This window comes from Zeus faber, assembly GCF_960531495.2.
Source record: "Zeus faber genome assembly, chromosome: 5".
In the NCBI taxonomy this organism is placed as follows: Eukaryota; Metazoa; Chordata; class Actinopteri; order Zeiformes; family Zeidae; genus Zeus; species Zeus faber.
Window position 1 is genome coordinate 34,345,911 of NC_137192.1, and position 17,892 is coordinate 34,363,802.

The 17,892-nt window shown below is 48.4% G+C and overlaps 3 protein-coding genes across 4 annotated transcripts; all 3 read left to right on the plus strand.

Annotated features, from left to right (window-relative positions):
* Window positions 1-179: 179 nt before the first annotated feature.
* On the plus strand, window positions 180-6,423 carry srsf3b (serine and arginine rich splicing factor 3b). 2 transcript variants are annotated; one of them, XR_013844171.1, is made up of 7 exons: window positions 1,641-1,716; window positions 2,596-2,806; window positions 2,912-3,049; window positions 3,619-4,057; window positions 4,940-4,978; window positions 5,202-5,288; window positions 5,855-5,870. XR_013844171.1 is itself a non-coding variant. In XM_080001235.1 (6 exons), exons 1-6 carry the CDS (start codon window positions 210-212, stop codon window positions 5,880-5,882), a joined length of 645 nt encoding a protein of 214 aa, XP_079857361.1. In that variant the 5' UTR covers window positions 180-209; the 3' UTR covers window positions 5,883-6,423. The 2 variants fall into 2 exon arrangements, 1 of the variants encoding a protein (XP_079857361.1); XM_080001235.1 differs by lacking the exons at window positions 1,641-1,716; window positions 3,619-4,057 and adding an exon at window positions 180-351 and having other exon boundaries at window positions 5,855-6,423.
* A 2,003-nt stretch (window positions 6,424-8,426) lies between these two features.
* On the plus strand, window positions 8,427-11,364 carry cdkn1a (cyclin dependent kinase inhibitor 1A). Its single transcript, XM_080001251.1, has 3 exons — window positions 8,427-8,560; window positions 9,084-9,534; window positions 9,740-11,364. The coding sequence occupies exons 1-3, from the start codon at window positions 8,558-8,560 to the stop codon at window positions 9,793-9,795; spliced, it is 510 nt and encodes a 169-aa protein (XP_079857377.1). The 5' UTR covers window positions 8,427-8,557; the 3' UTR covers window positions 9,796-11,364.
* A 1,500-nt stretch (window positions 11,365-12,864) lies between these two features.
* On the plus strand, window positions 12,865-16,031 carry tmcc2 (transmembrane and coiled-coil domain family 2; the record flags this gene model as incomplete). Its single annotated transcript, XM_080001173.1, has 5 exons — window positions 12,865-12,882; window positions 14,177-14,560; window positions 14,689-15,308; window positions 15,470-15,605; window positions 15,732-16,031. 5 exons carry the CDS (start codon window positions 12,865-12,867, stop codon window positions 16,029-16,031), a joined length of 1,458 nt encoding a protein of 485 aa, XP_079857299.1.
* Window positions 16,032-17,892: the final 1,861 nt, after the last annotated feature.

Sequence of the window (17,892 nt, forward strand, 5' to 3'; positions counted from 1 at the left end):
GCGGTGATCGTGACGTCACGAGGGGCGTGTCTGTTTACCTCGGCGCGATTGCACCGCGCAACAAACACGCGTCGCGGTTCCAATCTCACCTTTTATTATTTATCAATTTATCAAGTTATTTTTATTTATTTATTTATTTATTTTAATGTATTTAAGGATATGGAAGAGGTGTCTAGAATCGGAATTTGTCGGTTTATTTGGCCAAGTACATGTTCCTATACATGGTATTTGTCCAGTGCCAATACCCAGACAAATTCCTCCGAGATGAAAATGCACTTGGCAGAATAAAACGAATTCTGTCTCAGAGATACGATGTACATTGTGACAGGGGTGTAAGAGGTAAAAGTGAAGGTAGGAAGTGACATATAAGTACTTGCTCTTAAATGTACTTGAGTTTTTAAATTAAACGCCTTGTCATATGTTGTTGGCCTGATATAACAAGAGCCTGTTATACGACATGAAGTGCTACTGAACCGTTTGTCTGCAAATGAGTACCGATTACGATTAAATGGTACAGGTTGTGTCAGTCATTTACAATGATATATAATAATGAATAAGTCCTGAAACCTGAATATAATTGAGTAAGGAGGGCTACGTATACTTAAAAATGTACTAAAATACATTAACTGCTTATTTGTGCGTTATTTCAGCACCACTTTGAAACCGGGCAGTGTTTTTATCCCCAGTTAGTGTCAGCTACAGGAAACAGGCAGGATCGCGGCGGAACGCAACCACGTCACGCAACGAGCCTCGGTTTCCAACGTTTGAACTCGGTTTCGGAGAAATGACGTTGCCCCAGGAGGTCAGTGCGCGTCGGCCAGGAAATGCGGGGATAATACTACAATACCTGCCCTTGCTTCCGCGTGTTTGCGAACGTTCTCTCTCGTTTCCTGAATCTACCTGAGCTCTGCAGGTTTGGAATTGTATGACACGGATGAGCGTGCATGGATGAACGGATTTTAGTTGGTAAATGACGTCATCTTTGGAGCCCTCAAGAGTCACAATCGAGTGACTCGTGCTGCGTTCCATTGATTAGGAACTCGTAAAAATCCCAAATCCTGCTTGAAAAGGTGAAAGGGATTGCGATTTGAGTTGGAATCTCGGGAACCGAGTTGACAGACCCAAAGATTCAGCAGCATGGCGGTACACACCGTCGACGATGAACAAAGTTCCCTTTGTATGGGTTTTTAATTGAAAATACGTCCGTCTCTGAGCTTATCTGCTCTGTAGTGTTCATGGTATGCTAACAAACGATCTGTATCATATACAATTCGTGCTTGGCGATCACTAACTCGGTATTGCCGATTCCGAGGTGACTTGGAATGCAGCATACGCGAGGAAATCCGGGACGAATCAGGGGTGCGTTCGTTTTCGGCGACGGCTCATTTCAGTTCGCTTTTGCGGCGCTCGAATACATGTCTCAACGCCCGTGTTTTCAACAATGAATTGAACCTAAAACCCCGCGCCGCTTAAGACACCGTATCTCATCCCAAAAAAATAAATAAATAATAATAATAATAATGATATTAATAATTAAAAAGCAAATCACGTTGTCTGCGACCACCGTATCACGTTCCCCCGCTCCCCTGACGTCCACCGCTAACCCCTGACGAACGTCCACCTCGCTCTTGCGCGAACCCTTCCGCGTCACGCCATCTTTGCCCGTTCAGCGACCTGCCCGTCGCGTCGACGCTTCCTCTCGGTTCCAGGAGCACGGTACGCGCTCTGTTTGTCAAATATCAATATAATATCAAACGGTGCGTCACGGGATCCACACGTCGACCAACGAGGCGTTTTGGCAACAGCTCTGCCGTACAAACGTAGTGGTCGCGAAGGGACTTGAGGCGGGACCACAGAGGGCCTAGCTAGCATTAGCCACCGCTAACGCGCGACGTACTCCCTACATCGCGGACGTTGATCGAGGTGAAGCGCGCGTCGCCCACGGTCACTGGGGGTGTGTTGCGGGGGCTGCGGGGAAACCTGCTTCTTAATGACGGTTGGAGACCGTGAAAGACCGACCGTCGGTTCTCTGTATAACGTGTGATTGTGCCGCCCCCCCCCCGTTTTTCCTGAAAGGCTTTGGCCTTTCGTAACGTTTTCTTCCGAATTGAACATAGTAGTTTAGTATTTGTTTATCTCTGTTTTGTCAGCTGCGAAGTGTCTTAGTTTCTGAGCTTGCACAGGGAGAAAAGCTATGGAACAGAATGTGGGCTCTTATGACAAAATGTGTTCTGTAAGATCCGGTTTTGTTGAGGCACAAATATATTTAATATACTTTAATTTCACGCTCAAGTGCTAGAAAAATAGGCTGTTCTGAAGAAATCTTTTTTTTTATTTTTTTAATGATGGTTAAAGACCGAACTATATGAACTATATGTTCTCTGTATAATGTGTGTTAGTGCCTGTTTTTCCTGTAGGTTCATTGTGTGTTGTCAGTTTATTTTTAATATTCGTTATTCTGAAATGCAACCACAGATCCCTTGATCGGACCTCACAAGTGACATTTAAGTGTTACTTCGTGAATTATTCTGTCCCAAGGACCATGTCACATTCTTCTTCTTTTAATTTTAATTTCCCGTTTTGGGTCTTTTCCAGGTCCAGCCATGCACAGAGACTGCCCCCTGGACTGCAAAGTCTATGTTGGAAACCTGGGTAATAATGGAAACAAGACTGAATTAGAAAGGTCTTTTGGCTACTACGGTCCACTCCGCAGTGTTTGGGTGGCCAGGAACCCCCCGGGGTTTGCATTTGTAGAGTTTGAGGATCCCAGAGATGCCAACGACGCAGTCCGTGAGCTTGATGGAAGGTTTGTGACGATACCCATATGAGAGGGGAAAGAAAAGTTTGATAAATTTGCCATGCCTCTATCTTCATAGATGATGACCGGTTGTTTTGTGTGGCTTGTTGACAGAACACTGTGTGGTTGTCGTGTTCGAGTTGAGCTGTCCAACGGGGAGAAACGGACCCGGAGCCGAGGTCCTCCCCCTTCGTGGAGCAGACGTCCCCGAGATGATCACAGCAGGCGCCGGAGTCCGCCAGCGAGACGAAGGTAAAAATACCTTTTTGAACGAGAATTGTGTACAGCAAAACTACTAATGTTTCTGCCTCATCTCTCACTTAAACCCTATTTCTTTAGTTCCTGATTCTACCTAGAGACCTGCTGTATAGTTATTTGCTGGTAATTGCATGTACCTTTACAGTTTAGGCCTTTCTGTGGTTGGTAATGTTCTTCTGCAGTTAAGAGCACTTAATTTTTAGAAGTGATGTCTGCAGTTTTCATCTCCATTGCCATACTTTGGTAATTTGACAGCCAGTGAGACTTATATTAATTGTAATTGCAGTAGAATTTGGTAATGGATTGGGCAATTTTCCAAATATTTCAGTATAACTTTAACATAGATAAATATATCTGATTTAAGAATCTATATTTGAGAAGTATTACTTGACCTCTTGAAGTGGGATTAGCTAGTTCCTGTAACAAAATGGTACTATTTTGCTTAATATGTATAGGGTTGTAAAATTTCAGTTGTGATGCATTTTCAATTTTTTTTTAATTTTTTATTTTTGAGGTTTACTTTTATTTTCCATCTATATTAATAAACATGAACCCCGTTGCAGAGTCACCACCATGCCTTCTCTCCACCCTCTGAGTCAGTCAACTAGTCCTCTTTCAGCATCATGTGACCAGCGTGCCCAAATCAGCCTGGCTGGTGTCGTGTCACATGACCCAGGCCTGGCCAGTCGTCTGGTTGCACCAGTCCATTGGCTCCTGAGCATGCCGTTCTCAGCCTCCTCCAACCCTTACCCAAACGGCAGCGGCCCACTTCAAATTCCTGACCAAACAGCGTTTTACGTTCCCAAAAGTCTACACTACAACCTACCGACAGCAGCCTTCGGCTAACCAATAAGGCAGGGAAAAGGCCACAGCCAGCCCCCATCTACCTGCCAACTAATCACCTTGCAGCATCTGGCCAGTCCTATTCAGCCAATTCTGTCTACCCGGCCGACAGTCCGCCTCCCTTTCATCATATCTAGCTTGTTGAAAACCAAAGTACTAGTAAGTTTTTCCTGCTTCATTCAGTACACTGCTGATTACTATTATGAAAGTCAAGAGACAGCTGGTTTTAAAAGGGTTCTTTTTTGGTTGAATTGTACCATGTGTTTGGTTTATTCCTTTCTCCAATAATTGTAATTCATTGTTTACAAAAAGGGGAATGGCTCCATATCAAATATAAAGATTTTTCCTATTTCCAGGGGTGTGAATAATAGATAATCATCTGCTAAGTGTTGCTGCTCTGACCAGGAGTCAACCTGCCTAAACCGCACCAAAACTCGGGGCACTTTATCTATTTTGTCCCTCAATTTGTGTCTGCTTTTCATTGATCTTAGTCTGGTTATTTCAGTCTTTATTCATAGTTTACATACTCAATGCTGTTGTTAAAACAATCCTAAATCCCTACACTCTTCATTCAGCTGCAATGGGCCAGGTACACATGCATAGTGGCTTGTGTATTTACGTCAGTACATAGTGACTTCTCGGCAGGGCAAACAATTATCAATAGCAGTCAGACCATGGTCATAGACCATACTCTAGGCTTACGTCAAACTAGTAACAAATATATATATATATATATATATATTATTTGATACATATTTTTGTAATAACATAGCAGGGCTTTAGCCTTTTGTAACATTTTTTTCCAAATTTAACATCGTATATATTTAACACTGTGTTTTGTCAGCTTTGAAGTGTCATAGTTTAAATAATAGGGTGTTCTGAAGAAATCTTTTTTTTTTTTTTTTTTTTCTTTCTTTTTTTTTTTTTTTCTAATGATGGTTATCACAGGAGAGAACAGGCGGTGTAGTGGTCGGAGTCAAAAGGTGGAGTCCGGAGCCATTCATTTCCTTGTCTTATATTTCCCTCTCCCCCCTCCATCAGATCCCCACGTAGGAGGAGCGGCAGTCGCAGCAGGAGCAGGTGCGTTCTCCGGCTGCAACGAGAAATGAAAATTCAGCGACCAGACTAATGTGTAGATAGTACAACAAAGCAAGTGCAAATGGGAAGAGAGGATGGATGCCTTCAAATAAATATGCACACTCAGCCATATGAATAAACACAGACGCACGGGAATGATGGCGTGGAATTTGGTGCATGTTCTGTGGTCGACTTCTTTCCTCATTGGGTGGGCTTACTCCTGCAGGTCACCGTCCAGAGACAGGAGAAGGGAGAGATCGCTCTCCAGAGACAGGAACCACAAACCCTCAAGATCCTTCTCCAGATCAAGGAGGTACATCTTTGGCAGCTCTAGACAACAGAGCCTGCGCTTTATTCATTTCCTGGGTGACATTAACGGCAGCAAAGTTACCGTCATCTGTGAGGTTTGATCGGGGTGTCGCTTGAAGGGTTTTCATTTGTTTATCAGCAGGCTTTTTTCACTTGATATTCCGGTGAAAACTATTCCAGCCCATAATAACTTTAAGGAGCGGTGGTGATCTAAGTGAGCGGGGACAGGCTTCTTTCAGCCCCCGAAAGCACTCGCTCATAGTCCACGGTGAACCGCAATCCGCACATAATGCCACAGCAGTCCATCATAGCAAATCTGAGCTGGATATATCTGCCCAAAATGTAAATCAGACAACACACGTGCATTACCAGTCGCAATGACTTGCCACAGTTCCAAAAATAAACCTCAAAAACGGAAGCAAAACCGACATGACTCAATTGGCCAGTTACCCAACGTGCCAGCCCCCTCCACCTGCCAGCCCCCTCCACCTGCCAGCCCCCTCCACCTGCCCCTTTTTTTGCTTCATTGCTGTTGTTGTTTTGTGTGTAAAGTCTCCTTTTCCTCCACAGCCGTTCCAGATCGAATGACAGGAAGTAGAATATGCGGCAACGTAAAGGGAGCTCGTCGTTTGTTCTAACAGTTCAACTGGATTTGCATTCTGTGTGAAGGACTTTAAAAAAGACCATGGGGCCATTTTTGTTTTGGATTTCTTTGTGTGTGCGGGAGTGACACTAGACACAAACCCTGTTTGATACGTCGGTGCTAAATCATATTTGCTCCTCTCAGCATTCCAATCACTGTTTAGGTTTCCTCTGTGTGAATGGCTTGATCTTGTAGTTTGACATAGTGTAATTGTTTTAAAATGTTGTTAAAAGCCGGCACGGTTGCTGGCAGAACACACATGGGTTAGTGGGGAAAAGGGTCTTTGATCTTCTGTCATGCCATTTTATTTATCCTAAATTCAAACCAGTTTATTTGTTATGCATCTATTAAGTATTGGCCAAAGCACCGGTTAGGGAGCCTGCTACTTAAAAGGTTAACTGAACACAAAGTCTTGCTTTTGACCACCGTAAAGAATCTTGATTTTTGCTTTAGTAAATGTTTGTAATGTTGTCTTGATTAAAGATGACTGGTTGTATAAAACACTTGTTGCCCTTCAATTTCATACAGTCTTGCACAAAACTCCTCATCTATACTACAACATTGAATGTGTCTGTAAAGCAAATGACTTAACAAATTATTTGTCCGATCCCATTCATTACATTTAGCATAACCAGGTTGGTTGTCAGTCAAAGGTCCTTATGTTGTTGTTTTTTTTTTTTTTTACTCAAGTTTACTGTTGACTCCTCCTGGCGCCTCAGTGCGTTTAAATATTTCACACCAGAGTAGACAATCCAATTACCAGTGATGTCATAATTAAACTTGCACAATGATGAGAGATTTTACAACTGTAAGAGTAGCCCGGAGATGATTAGTTAATATAAATATATATATTTCTTTATATTATTTTATTTTTTTAATCCTGCTTTAGTGCACCAGTGCCCAATGACGTACGTTAAAAACATGACGTTAAAGACTCATAAAATAAAAATCTTTGTTTTATTCCTTTTTATTTTGTATTTTTTAATACAATGACGTGTATGAACTAAACAGTGTGATTCCCAAATTCGTTTGTGGTCCAGATTTAACAATATATTATGAACATGCAGCGCGGTGCGGGGGCCCCTGGTCGACACCGACGAGGAGCCTGATTCAGATCAAGTCCCCGGGTCGGCTCCCAGGGCACCAAGCATGCGCAGTGTGTCGGGGTCGCTCGAATCGACGCCCGGACACACACCTCGTGACGCGGCGAGGCACGGCGGGAATCCCGGGAATCCCCCCCCCTGCGTGTGTGCGTGAGTGTGTGCGTGAGTGTGTGCGTGTGTGCGTGTGAGTGTACGCGTGAGTGTGAGCGTGTGAGTGTGCGAGTGTGTGTATGTGTGTGCGTGCGTGAGTGTGTGTGTGTGTGTGTGAGTGTACGCGTGAGTGTGTGTGCGTGAGTGTGTGTGTGCGAGTGTGTGTATGTGTGTGCGTGCGTGAGTGTGTGTGTGTGTGTGTGTGTGTGAGTGTGTGAGTGTGTGTATGTGTGTAGGGGATGGTAGCTCAGGAGGTAGAGCTGGTGGTCTAGTGATCTAAAGGTTGCTGGTTGGATCCCAGGCTCCTCCTGCTAGCATGCTGTAGTGTCCTTGAGCAAGACACTTAACCCCTCATTGCTCCTGATGGCTGCGTCCGTCAGTGTTTGAATAATTGTAAGTCGCTTTGGATAAAAGCGTCTGATAAATGACTAAATGTAATGTAATGTAATGTGTGTGTGAGTGTGTGTATGTGTATATGCGTGCGTGCGTGCGTGAGCGTGCGTGTGTGTGTGCGTGCGTGTGCGTGCGTGTGAGTGTGTGTGTGTGACCACGTTCCACTTCCCCGCTTCGCTCGCGCGCGGCGTGGTGTCGCGGTTCGTCGGTGCCCCGCGCGCCGTGCTCCCGTGGCAGCGCCGCAGCGCCCCCTGGTGACGTCACGATCCGCTGGATCCTTGTTTTTTTTTAATGGGTTTATTGGTCTTTTCTTGTTTCTTTTGTGATTTTATTCCGTCACGGTCATAACTGTGATTGTTGTTTGTGCGTTGACCGTCAGCACCGAGGCTTTGTTTCTGGTGAGTTTTGCACTTTTTGGCAGAAGCGCTTTATTTTTCTGGCTACTTTTACTTTTACACTCTACACGAAACACATGAGATCTGTTCAGGCAGACAGGCTGTGTGTCAGGCAGACAGGCTGTGTGTCAGGCAGACAGGCTGTGTGTCAGGCAGACAGGCTGTGTGTCAGGCAGACAGGCTGTGTGTCAGGCAGACAGGCTGTGTGTTGTTGTTGTTGTTGTTGTTGTTGTTGTGCTCATGTTAGACTCCTCACAGACTCTGTCCTCGCATTAACTTGACTTCAGGTCGGGACGAGCTCGATGACGTTGATCGTGGTGGATCCGTCTCAGTTTGAATCAGTCTCCACGGAAGCTGCTCCGTGAGAGGCAGCGCCCCCTGCTGCCCCCCGCCTCCGGCTGCACCGAGCGCCTGAGCTGAACTTGTCTTTACATGTCCCGGGCGCGGGGCCCCGGGCGCGGGGGCCCGGGCGGGGTCGTGTCGAGGCATGTCTCACTGGGCGGCGGAGGGAGTGACGCAGTGGTTCGCTGAGGCCGCTCTCATAAAGGACCTGTCTCACGTCAGATGATCCCAGACGCTCGGCTGGACCATGGTAAGTCTGGCTCCTCTCGGAGGATTCACTTGACGTTACAGGTCTTGCTCTCACGCAGGGTCACTGATCATTTATTTCATTGCTTTGTTATTTCATTTGTTATTCCTCTGTAGCTTTAAGTTGTTTGGTATTTTAGGAAGAAGTCGCTTTTGATTATTATTTTTTTTTTAACATGAAAGTTCATGTGTTTTTTTTCTCATTGACAGTAACTCCATTATTAATGGGACTGACGCTGTTGAAATATATACAATGATGTGAAAACATCGGCAATTTTATTTATATAAGTCTAAATCAATATTTTTGTTTAATAAGAAGTAACTTTTTTGACTCATGTCACCATTGGTTTGTTTGTTTGTTTCGACTGGTAAAACAAATATATTTATCATTGACTCAGGACCGCCATTATGAATGCGGTGATGATGACATCATCACCACGTCAATAGACTACTGTGCACTGCTTTAGCCGCAGAGGTGGGACTCTGAAAACTGACCTGTGGTTCTCTGATCCGTTTGTTTCTTGCAGTGTAGAACTATGGCCACACACAAACCCACGCTGGGTGTCCTGGATGTTCTGCGGAACGCTCGGGGCCCCGCCCGACGCAGCCTCTTTGGCCCGGTGGACCGGGACCAGCTGCGGCTGGAGTGCCAGGCCTCCCTGCGGAGCGACCTGGAGGAGGCCTCCCGACGCTGGAGCTTCGACTTCGCCGCGGACCAGCCCCTGGACGGGGGTGACTTCCAGTGGGAGGGCGTCTCAGGGGCCAAAGTGCCACTGCTCTACAGGCCCCGCACGCCGGGGCTGCCGCAGGCGGAGGGACGGAGGGCTCCCTCGGCGAGCAGGGCCGGGCCCCCGCACACCAGGAAGGAGAACGTGCCCCAGACGCCGGAGCGGTGTCCGGTCGACCTGCAGAGCCTGGAGAAGGTGCCGGAGAAGGCAGAGAGCGCCAGGGGCAAGAGGAAGCAGACCAACATCACAGGTAGGTGATGTCGTGTGTGTGTGTGTGTGTGTGTGTGTGTGTGTGTGTGTGTGTGTGTGTGTGTGTGTGTCTGCGTGTGTCTGCGTGTGTCTGCGTGTGTCTGCGTGTGTCTGCGTGTGTCTGCGTGTGTCTGCGTGTGTGTGTGTGGCGTCACACTCCACTGCCGAAAACGGGTATTTTAAGTTATTTCCTTCCATTTCAACAGATTTCTATCAGGCCAAAAGAGGAGCGGTTGTGACGCCGCGGAAGTCAGGCCAGTGATTTCCGCCGCGGTGCCAACGATCCAGGACGACCTCCACACAAATTTATCTCAGGGGGGAAAAAAAAAAAAAAAGAAGGTTTAGCAAAGACCCTGAACTTTTGTACGTCACGGACACTGCAAAAAAAAAAAAAAAAAAATCAATGAAATGACGGAGGCGACGGCATTTACACACACGTGTCTTGGTGAACGTGGGTCTCCGGGTGTGTTGTATTTGTTGCCGGGTGGATTGGGGAGGTCTGGCATCTTCCAAAATGTTAAGGGGAGCGCTGGGGGCCCCGATCGATGCGCCCTGCCGCGCTGCACCATGCGCCGCATCGCAGGACGAGGCCCTCCTCACGGAGCTCGGCAGCACCCACACACATCCACCGACGCCGCGCCGCTGAAACGGTGACACTAGAGCTTCAGGAACGGCGGTGATAAGGCGTCACCGCGGCCGTTCCCACCAACCGTGTTTGTTCCGTGTATTTTTTGTTTTGATTTTTTTTATTGCAGACCACGATGGGGCGAGATGCTTTTGAAACGTCATTTTATTTACGTGCACACCTTTTTTCTGCCTGGATGCGAGTCGTGCCGCGTGTCTCAGGAAGTTGCTGGAACGCTACCGATCAGCCCACAGTCGTCGCTTGCTTCTACTTACAGTGACGGAGGTTCCTCCGCGTTCTCTTCCACCCGCTCAAGCTTTGTCCAGTCCCGAGTCCGAGTCCCACGGCACCGGACACGGGGGTTGGAGTGGAGCACAGGCTCTGGTGGATGTGTCAACAGTAGTTTCTTTGGTCTCCGTCACAGGTATTTAACATAAGGTTCAATACTGCACTGTTAGGTAGTAGTACTGCGCCATTGCACATATATTGTTACGCTTAATAAGAGGAGTATGCGATGCACCGGAAACAATCAGCTGTCCTTTCTGGAATTTTAGGGTCCGTAGGAAACGAGCACAAAACAGTTTTGTTCTCACAAAGCTGTTTGTGATGACGCAGCCTCTTAAGTTTGTTTTTATTTATATTTGGGAGTGTCGTGCAATGACAGACACAACGTGTTGTTATCGGCCTCAGAAAAAGCCGAATCTCTCTACGATGGTCATTTCCGCTGCTGTGGGAAGGTCCCGAGTGGGCGTCAAGTGGCTAAACTGTCATTCTAAATCATAACCGATGGCTCTTCAATACTCACCGCCCAAAATACGACGCCAAGCAAACATTAGTACTTTTTTACATTAAATTGCATTGAGCCGATGCTTTTATCCAAAGCCACTTACAATTATTCAAACCCTGACGGACGCAGCCATCAGGAGCAATTAGGGGTTAAGTGTCTTGCTCAAGGACACTACAGCATGTTAGCAGGAGGAGCCTGGGATCCAACCAGCAACCTTTAGATCACTAGACCACCAGCTCTACCTCCTGAGCTACCATCCTCCCCCCACCCCAGTACTACCCCAATGAACGCACTTCTGTTTATAGACGCTTGACCACAGGTCCTAGATTGTGTTGAACTGTATGTTTGGAAAAAGAAAGCTGTAATGGAAACATTTATTATTTATTGTGAGAAAACTATTGTTATTTGGGTATGGAGGTTTGGGGCTCTAATAAAAATGTGTTGTGGCCTGTTCTCTCGCTCGTCTGTTCTCCTTCACTGATTGGTTTGCATTGACAGCGTCTCCGGAGATGTGCGCACACTAAGCGGAGAAGCGAAGTGATAAACTGATGTTTGAAACGCCCCTACTGAAACCAGGGTCTACACTGTTGATTGTGATTACCCATTTATAATTTCTAATTTATTCACATCCCATCGTCACAGTCATGGCGAACAGAGGTTCTGAAAGCAAAGGAAGTCAATGGTGATCTGAGGCAGATCAGACAGATTTGGAAAACAAAACATCCGCACTTCTGTTGGTATTACCTTGTATTAACCCCATTGAATTTGCGATTCAACTTCCATTATAATAAAAAAAAATGCAATAAAAGGATAGTATAGACAAATGAACTCATTACTTGCAGGCACACAGAGTACTGTCAACAGTACAACAAAAAGTCAAAAACAAAACAATCAAGGACTAGATCCATTAAACAGCAGATTTTGGGATTGCTCGCTGATGGTTCATGAGCTCCATGTTCTTGTAAATGACTGATGACACCACCTCTACTACTCCGCCTCTTTTCTGGCACGGGGTCATAGTCATGTAATCAGTAACAACATGAGCACTGCATTAAGAATGTAGGGTAGCTCTTTATCTCGGATGATAGTGAACGTCAGGACACTGGACATAGAGCGCCAGCCACAACATTAAAACCACTGACAGGTGAAGTGACTGAGGCAGCAGGTGAACAGTCAGTTCTTGAAGTTGATGTGTCGGGAGCAGGAAAAATGGACAAGCGTAAGGATCTGAGCCACTCTGACAGGGGCCACCCTGTGACGCTGGGCGACTGGGTCAGAGCGCCTCCAGGTCTCCTCCATCGAGTGTGCTGCAACCTCCAACCTCACCACGAGATGCCGCCAAATTCCACACACCACACCTTTAAGAGCAAGTGCGCGCCGACTTCTATTCAAGTAAAAGATCCGAGCGCTTCCAACGCTGCGTCTCCGTGACAACCGACGACATGCGCCACATGTGTAGGAGGAGTGAGCGCACATCGGGCTGCGAGGTCATAGTTTTGGGTTTTAAGGGATGAATGGGTCATAATATGGCCTGACACAGCTCTGCTGCTCTCCTCCCCCTCCCTCCCTCTCCCCTCTCCGCCCCTCCCCCCGCCCCTCCCCCTCCCCCGGCCATGGCCTCCGCACAGAGGCACCTGCACGCCTGCGCTAAGCTCTCCCCGTCCCCATCCCCCCTCCATCATCTGTCCCTCAGCCTCCACGTCCATTACAGGGCAGGACGGCCAGCACTTGCGTTGGGAGAGAAGAGCGAGACAGAGGCAGAGGGCGGGAGAGGGAGAGGGAGAGGGAGAGGGAGGGAGGGGGAGGGATGGCTAGAGAGAAAGAGAGAGAGCCCAGCACAGAGGCAGGCAGGGGGAGCGCGTGACAAAAAGGAGAGAGAGGGCGAACGGGGAGGACCGCAGACATCTTCGCCATCTACAATGGAGCATGAGGATGCAGTGAGCCGAGCACACCGAGGCTGAAGACGCCGAGGAGGGAGGGAGGGAGGGGGGAGGGAGGGGGGTAGAGGGAGAAGCAGAGGGAGGAAGAGGAGGAGGAGGAGGAGGGAAGAAGGATGGGCCACAGACACGGACACAGGCTCGCAATGGCACTGCCCATCTCGGATTAAACAGTATGGTAACGTTCCTAATTTAATCTATTGTTGCTCCGGTGTCACCTCATGCCGCCGCGCTGCCATCCTCGCCCCGGGTCACGCCCGTCTCAACGCCGCCTCCTGTCTTGTGTTGCACTGTGTCCTCATCCCTCCTGTCAAGTCATGGGTGCTGTTTCTCTCTCTCCCTCTCTCTCTCTCTCTCTCTCTCTCTCTCTCTCTGTGTGTGTGTGTGTGTGTCCTAGACGTTTGTCATCTTCACCACCGCCACCACCACCACCACCACCGCCACCGCCGCCGCCGCTGCCGCCGGCGCCTCGGCGTCTCACCCGTCGGGGACCGCAGCCCCCCGCGTGTTCCCCCGGCACCGTGGGATCCGAGCATCAGCCGTCGCTGCTTGTTTGCTCCTCTGTGTCGGTTCTGTCGTCTCTCTTTTTTCCGACCGCGTCGTTCCCCTTCATCCTCCTCTGCCGTGGTAACATCTCCCCACAGCCGGTGAGATGCGTAGATGTTTGGTAGACAGGAACTGCAGTCGTTTTCTATCCCCCTTTTCCATTTGCACCCTGAGTGTAACCTACTTTGTTAAAAAAAAACAAAAACGAAGGCCGTCTGTTGGCACGGCCCGGCTTGTGTGACACAAATAAAATCAGGAGGAATCCTTGCGACATCCTTTCCGGAGAGATGGAGCCCGGCCGGGATGTTTAGTGACGTGTGTCTGCAGGCGCTGGTGCTTTTCTGGCTCTGGTTGCGGTGTTTAGACGCGTGTCTGGGCGGCAGCGTGCGATCAGCAAATCCACCCCGCCGCGCACCAAACGGAGCAACTCCACCCGGACGGATGTGTTTGTGCAGTGTATACGTCAGCCGAGTCTCCCCGTTCAAAGGGATTATAACTGCAGGCCACTGTTTGTGTTTTATTTTTTTCAAATAGTGTGTGCGTGCGTGCGTGTGTGTGCGTGAACCGCATCATCAAACACAACGTGACGCTTGAATTCGACAATCTTTCCGCACAGAATCTCCGGTGGCAGATTCCGCACAGTAAATATGTGTCATTGCGTCTCTGTGTGGCCTCCGTGGGGCTCTGAAATATAAACCCCCCCCCCCCCCCCCCCGGGCACTGCCATGCCGCCTCTCCCCCCCTCCAGCTGGATAAGAGTGAGGTGACCACTCTAGGACTGCCCCCCACCACCAGCCATGGAGGCTCTGACAGCAACATCAGCCTGGACGGAGCAGGGGCGGCGGCTGGAGTCGCGGCGGGCGGACCCGAGGCGGAGCCCCAGCGCACGCGGGCTGCCCTGGAGCACCTGCAGCAGAAGATCCTGAAGATCACCGAGCAGATCCGCGTGGAGCAGGAGGCCCGCGACGACAACGTGGCAGAGTACCTGAAGTTGGCCCACAACGCCGACAAGCAGCAGGCCTCACGGATCAAACAGGTGTTCGAGAAGAAGAACCAGAAGTCGGCGCAGACCATCGCCCACCTGCACAAGAAGCTCGAGCACTACCACAAGAAGCTGAAGGAGATCGAGCAGGTAGGTCCGCGTGTAGAGCGCGCGCACTTTGACGCCTGCGGGCCGGGCGGCGTGTGGAGCCGGCGCTGGCCGTGGCGACCGCCGATCTTACAGGTCACCCGCTTTGATTTGTTTACCATCCCCTGCAGAATGGCCCGGCGCGTCAACCGAAGGACGTCCTGCGGGACATGCAACAGGGATTAAAGGATGTCGGCGCAAACGTGCGCGCTGGGATAAGCGGTTTCGGCGGCGGAGTGGTTGAAGGGGTCAAAGGGGGAGTGACGGCGCTCACCCACACGGCGGTGGTGTCCAAGCCGAGGGAGTTTGCCAGTCTCATCCGCAACAAATTCGGCAGCGCGGATAACATTGCGCACCTGAAAGACACGCTGGAAGATGGCGTCGGGCACTCGGCCGATTCCCCAACGCCGCGCGCCCTGAGCGGCAGCGCCACGCTGGTCTCCAGCCCAAAGTACGGCAGCGACGACGAGTGCTCCAGCGCCACCTCGGGCTCGGCGGTGGGCAGTAATTCGGGCGGGGCCGGGGGAGGAGGGGGGATGTCGGGGTTAGGGCCGACGCTGGGCAGCCCCAGGCTGGACGGGCACCACCACCACCACCACCACATGCACAGCTCTTGGGATGCGCTGCTGGAGGGCCTGCAGGAAATCAAGGCCAGCCAGGCCCACATGGAGGACGCCATCGAGGATATGAAGGGCCAGCTGCAGAGCGACTACTCCTACATGACCCAGTGCCTGCAAGAGGAGAGATACAGGTAGAGTCTCCCTGAAACACACCGAGCCAGATGCACCTACACATGGTGCCACTCCATGGAGCCATTAGCTTGCATGAAATTCTATTCATATCTCATCTTTCGGTACTTACATTGCATTTGTGAATGCTACGGTTGTACTCATCCCTGACTTTTATCTTCAGGTATGAGCGGCTCGAGGAGCAACTGAATGATTTGACCGAGCTTCACCAGAATGAGATGACCAACCTGAAACAGGAGCTGGCCAGCATGGAGGAGAAAGTGGCCTACCAGTCCTACGAACGAGCCAGAGATATACAGGTAAAAAAATAAATAAAAGACTTCGCCGATTTCAATCAATGGATATTTTTTGCACCGATCCGAAAAAATACCCCCACCTCCCAACAGTCATTGCTAGTGCCTGCGTTTCCGTGTTGAACTGAACAGGAAGCCGTGGAGTCGTGCCTGACCCGCATCACCAAGCTGGAGCTGCAGCAGCAGCAGCAGCAGGTGGTGCAGCTGGAGGGCGTGGAGAACGCCAACGCCCGGGCGCTGCTGGGCAAACTCATCAACGTCATCCTGGCCCTGATGGCCGTGCTGCTGGTCTTCGTCTCCACCCTGGCCAACTTCATCACTCCGCTCATGAAGACCCGAGCGCGGGTGGGCTCCACCGTCCTCCTGACACTGTTGCTGTTTGTCCTGTGGAAGCACTGGGACTTCTGGGAGCCGTGGCTGCTGCCCAGCTGAGCTCCACGCGCACGGCGGGACACGTCCGGGTTCCGGGTTCCAGGTCGCCTGCAGAGAGGACAGGGAAAAAAGATGCAGAGCACAGGCAACGGCACTTTCTTCTGCGAATTCAAAGACACTGCCTGACAGTGTTGATCCGAGCTTGGATGAACAAAAGTGCTTGGGGCACGTTCTATTGTAGAATACAAAGAGACTTTTATGTTTACAAAGACGAGGGATCCTTAAAAAAAAAATACAAAAAAAAAAAAAAATCTGCCTGGTCATTGCCACGATGACTGGATCCTCCTGTCTAGTCAGTTGATGTTAATCTTCATTCATGAACAGTCACTAAATTTAAGATGCTTGCAGGAGAATTTTAGAATGTCTTTTTTTTTTTTGCAATGATTTATGATTCCCGAGTCCCAGAAATCCCGGAGCAAATTCTAATTCTTTCTGTAAGACTTGCTTCACCCTCCATGTTGAAGCAAGAGTATACTCCAAACTGTGGGAGCGGAGGATTTATTTAAATGAATGTTGAGTATGTGCTCATGCATGTCCTCATTCGTGCATTGAAATGCATCTGGTTCGCATGAGTTGAAGTCACTTCGCTAACAGGATCCTTTTTTTTTTTGTGGGTTTTTTTTACTGACATTCTGTTTTTTAAGGCCTACAGTGCAAAAATGTTGTGTCTCGGTTCATCGATGTATTCTTGATTCTATCTGGTTTGCTCATCGCACATTCCAATTCTGGTGTTGAAGCCGTGATTTTAGATGCAATCTTTTCGTCCGTTTTGTGTGGTTTGATATAGGAATTTGAAACGCTCGATTGACTTCTGCTGATGAGTGTGAAAACAACTCCATTCTGTTCCGTCTGCTGATGCTCTGTCATGTTGTAGAACTGCAAGTATTAGTTTTCGATACACTGGCACGTCGGATCATCGTCTCAAAGGTTTATATCCAGTTTGCAAAAATGATTACTCTTTTATTATTAATAAAGAGTTTCTTATATTAATAAGAGCTTGAATATATTATCTATATTTGATTTTACTTTAACTCCACTGATTTAGTGGAGCCTTGAAGTAGGGGTGCAGCTCTCACACCGCAAGCTTCAGAAACCGTGGTAGAAACTATGCCAGAAAAACCGCATTGGATTTTCTTTGAAGCATTTCTACCCCATAGCTTACCTCCCAACGCCCAAGCCCAAGCCTTGTCTTTAAACGCTTTACAAAGAAAACCAACTCTGAAATGAAACGGCTCAAACTAGCGAAGATAATACAGTTGAAATGTTTGTCGACCAAAGAGGAGCAACCTAGGAGTCAACCTAGTCAACCTAGTCCTAAATGTTTAAAAATTATTCTTCCAATTGATGATGTATCTAACAAACAGATAAATAAATTTAAATCATAGATTAAAAATAAATTAAAGGATAGAAAGAATTGCAATTTCCTTCGAGACAAATTAGAGGACATAACTGTGTATTTTTCAAATGTAAAACCTTAAACATAGGTAAATGTAAAAAAAACAAAACCCCGATCTCACCAGCATCTTGGTTTTGAACAAGATTACATTTCCTCTTGGTTTGAGATCTTAAATAGGGGCTTAGAGAAGCGGGATTAATGGGGAAACTTGAGCTCAACTGGGTATCCATCCGCTAATCCGCAGGATTATTGCATTTCTGCTTCATCGCACTGGTCTCAGTGACGGTGCAAAACCTGTGAAGATGACTCGTAAAAAGTGATTCTCATTCTATATATAGTCGACGAAAGACCCAAGATCCAGCTTGAGGAGCAAGTTGCTTTAAAATGAGTGGTGAACGCAGCCTGACGAAGGGAAAATAAGATGTGACACAACGATCACAGTGCAGTGATGACACTGGAGATGCC

Bases quoted from the DNA above. Each gene is read 5' to 3' on its own strand.
- srsf3b (XM_080001235.1), top strand. From the start codon at position 210: ATGTTCCTATACATGGTATTTGTCCAGTGCCAATACCCAGACAAATTC. The intron at 352-2,595 runs GTAGGAAGTGAC...GGTCTTTTCCAG, and splicing joins TGTAAGAGGTAAAAGTGAAG to GTCCAGCCATGCACAGAGAC. The intron at 4,979-5,201 runs GTGCGTTCTCCG...TTACTCCTGCAG, and splicing joins GGCAGTCGCAGCAGGAGCAG to GTCACCGTCCAGAGACAGGA.
- cdkn1a (XM_080001251.1), top strand. The intron at 9,535-9,739 runs GTAGGTGATGTC...CCATTTCAACAG, and splicing joins GAAGCAGACCAACATCACAG to ATTTCTATCAGGCCAAAAGA.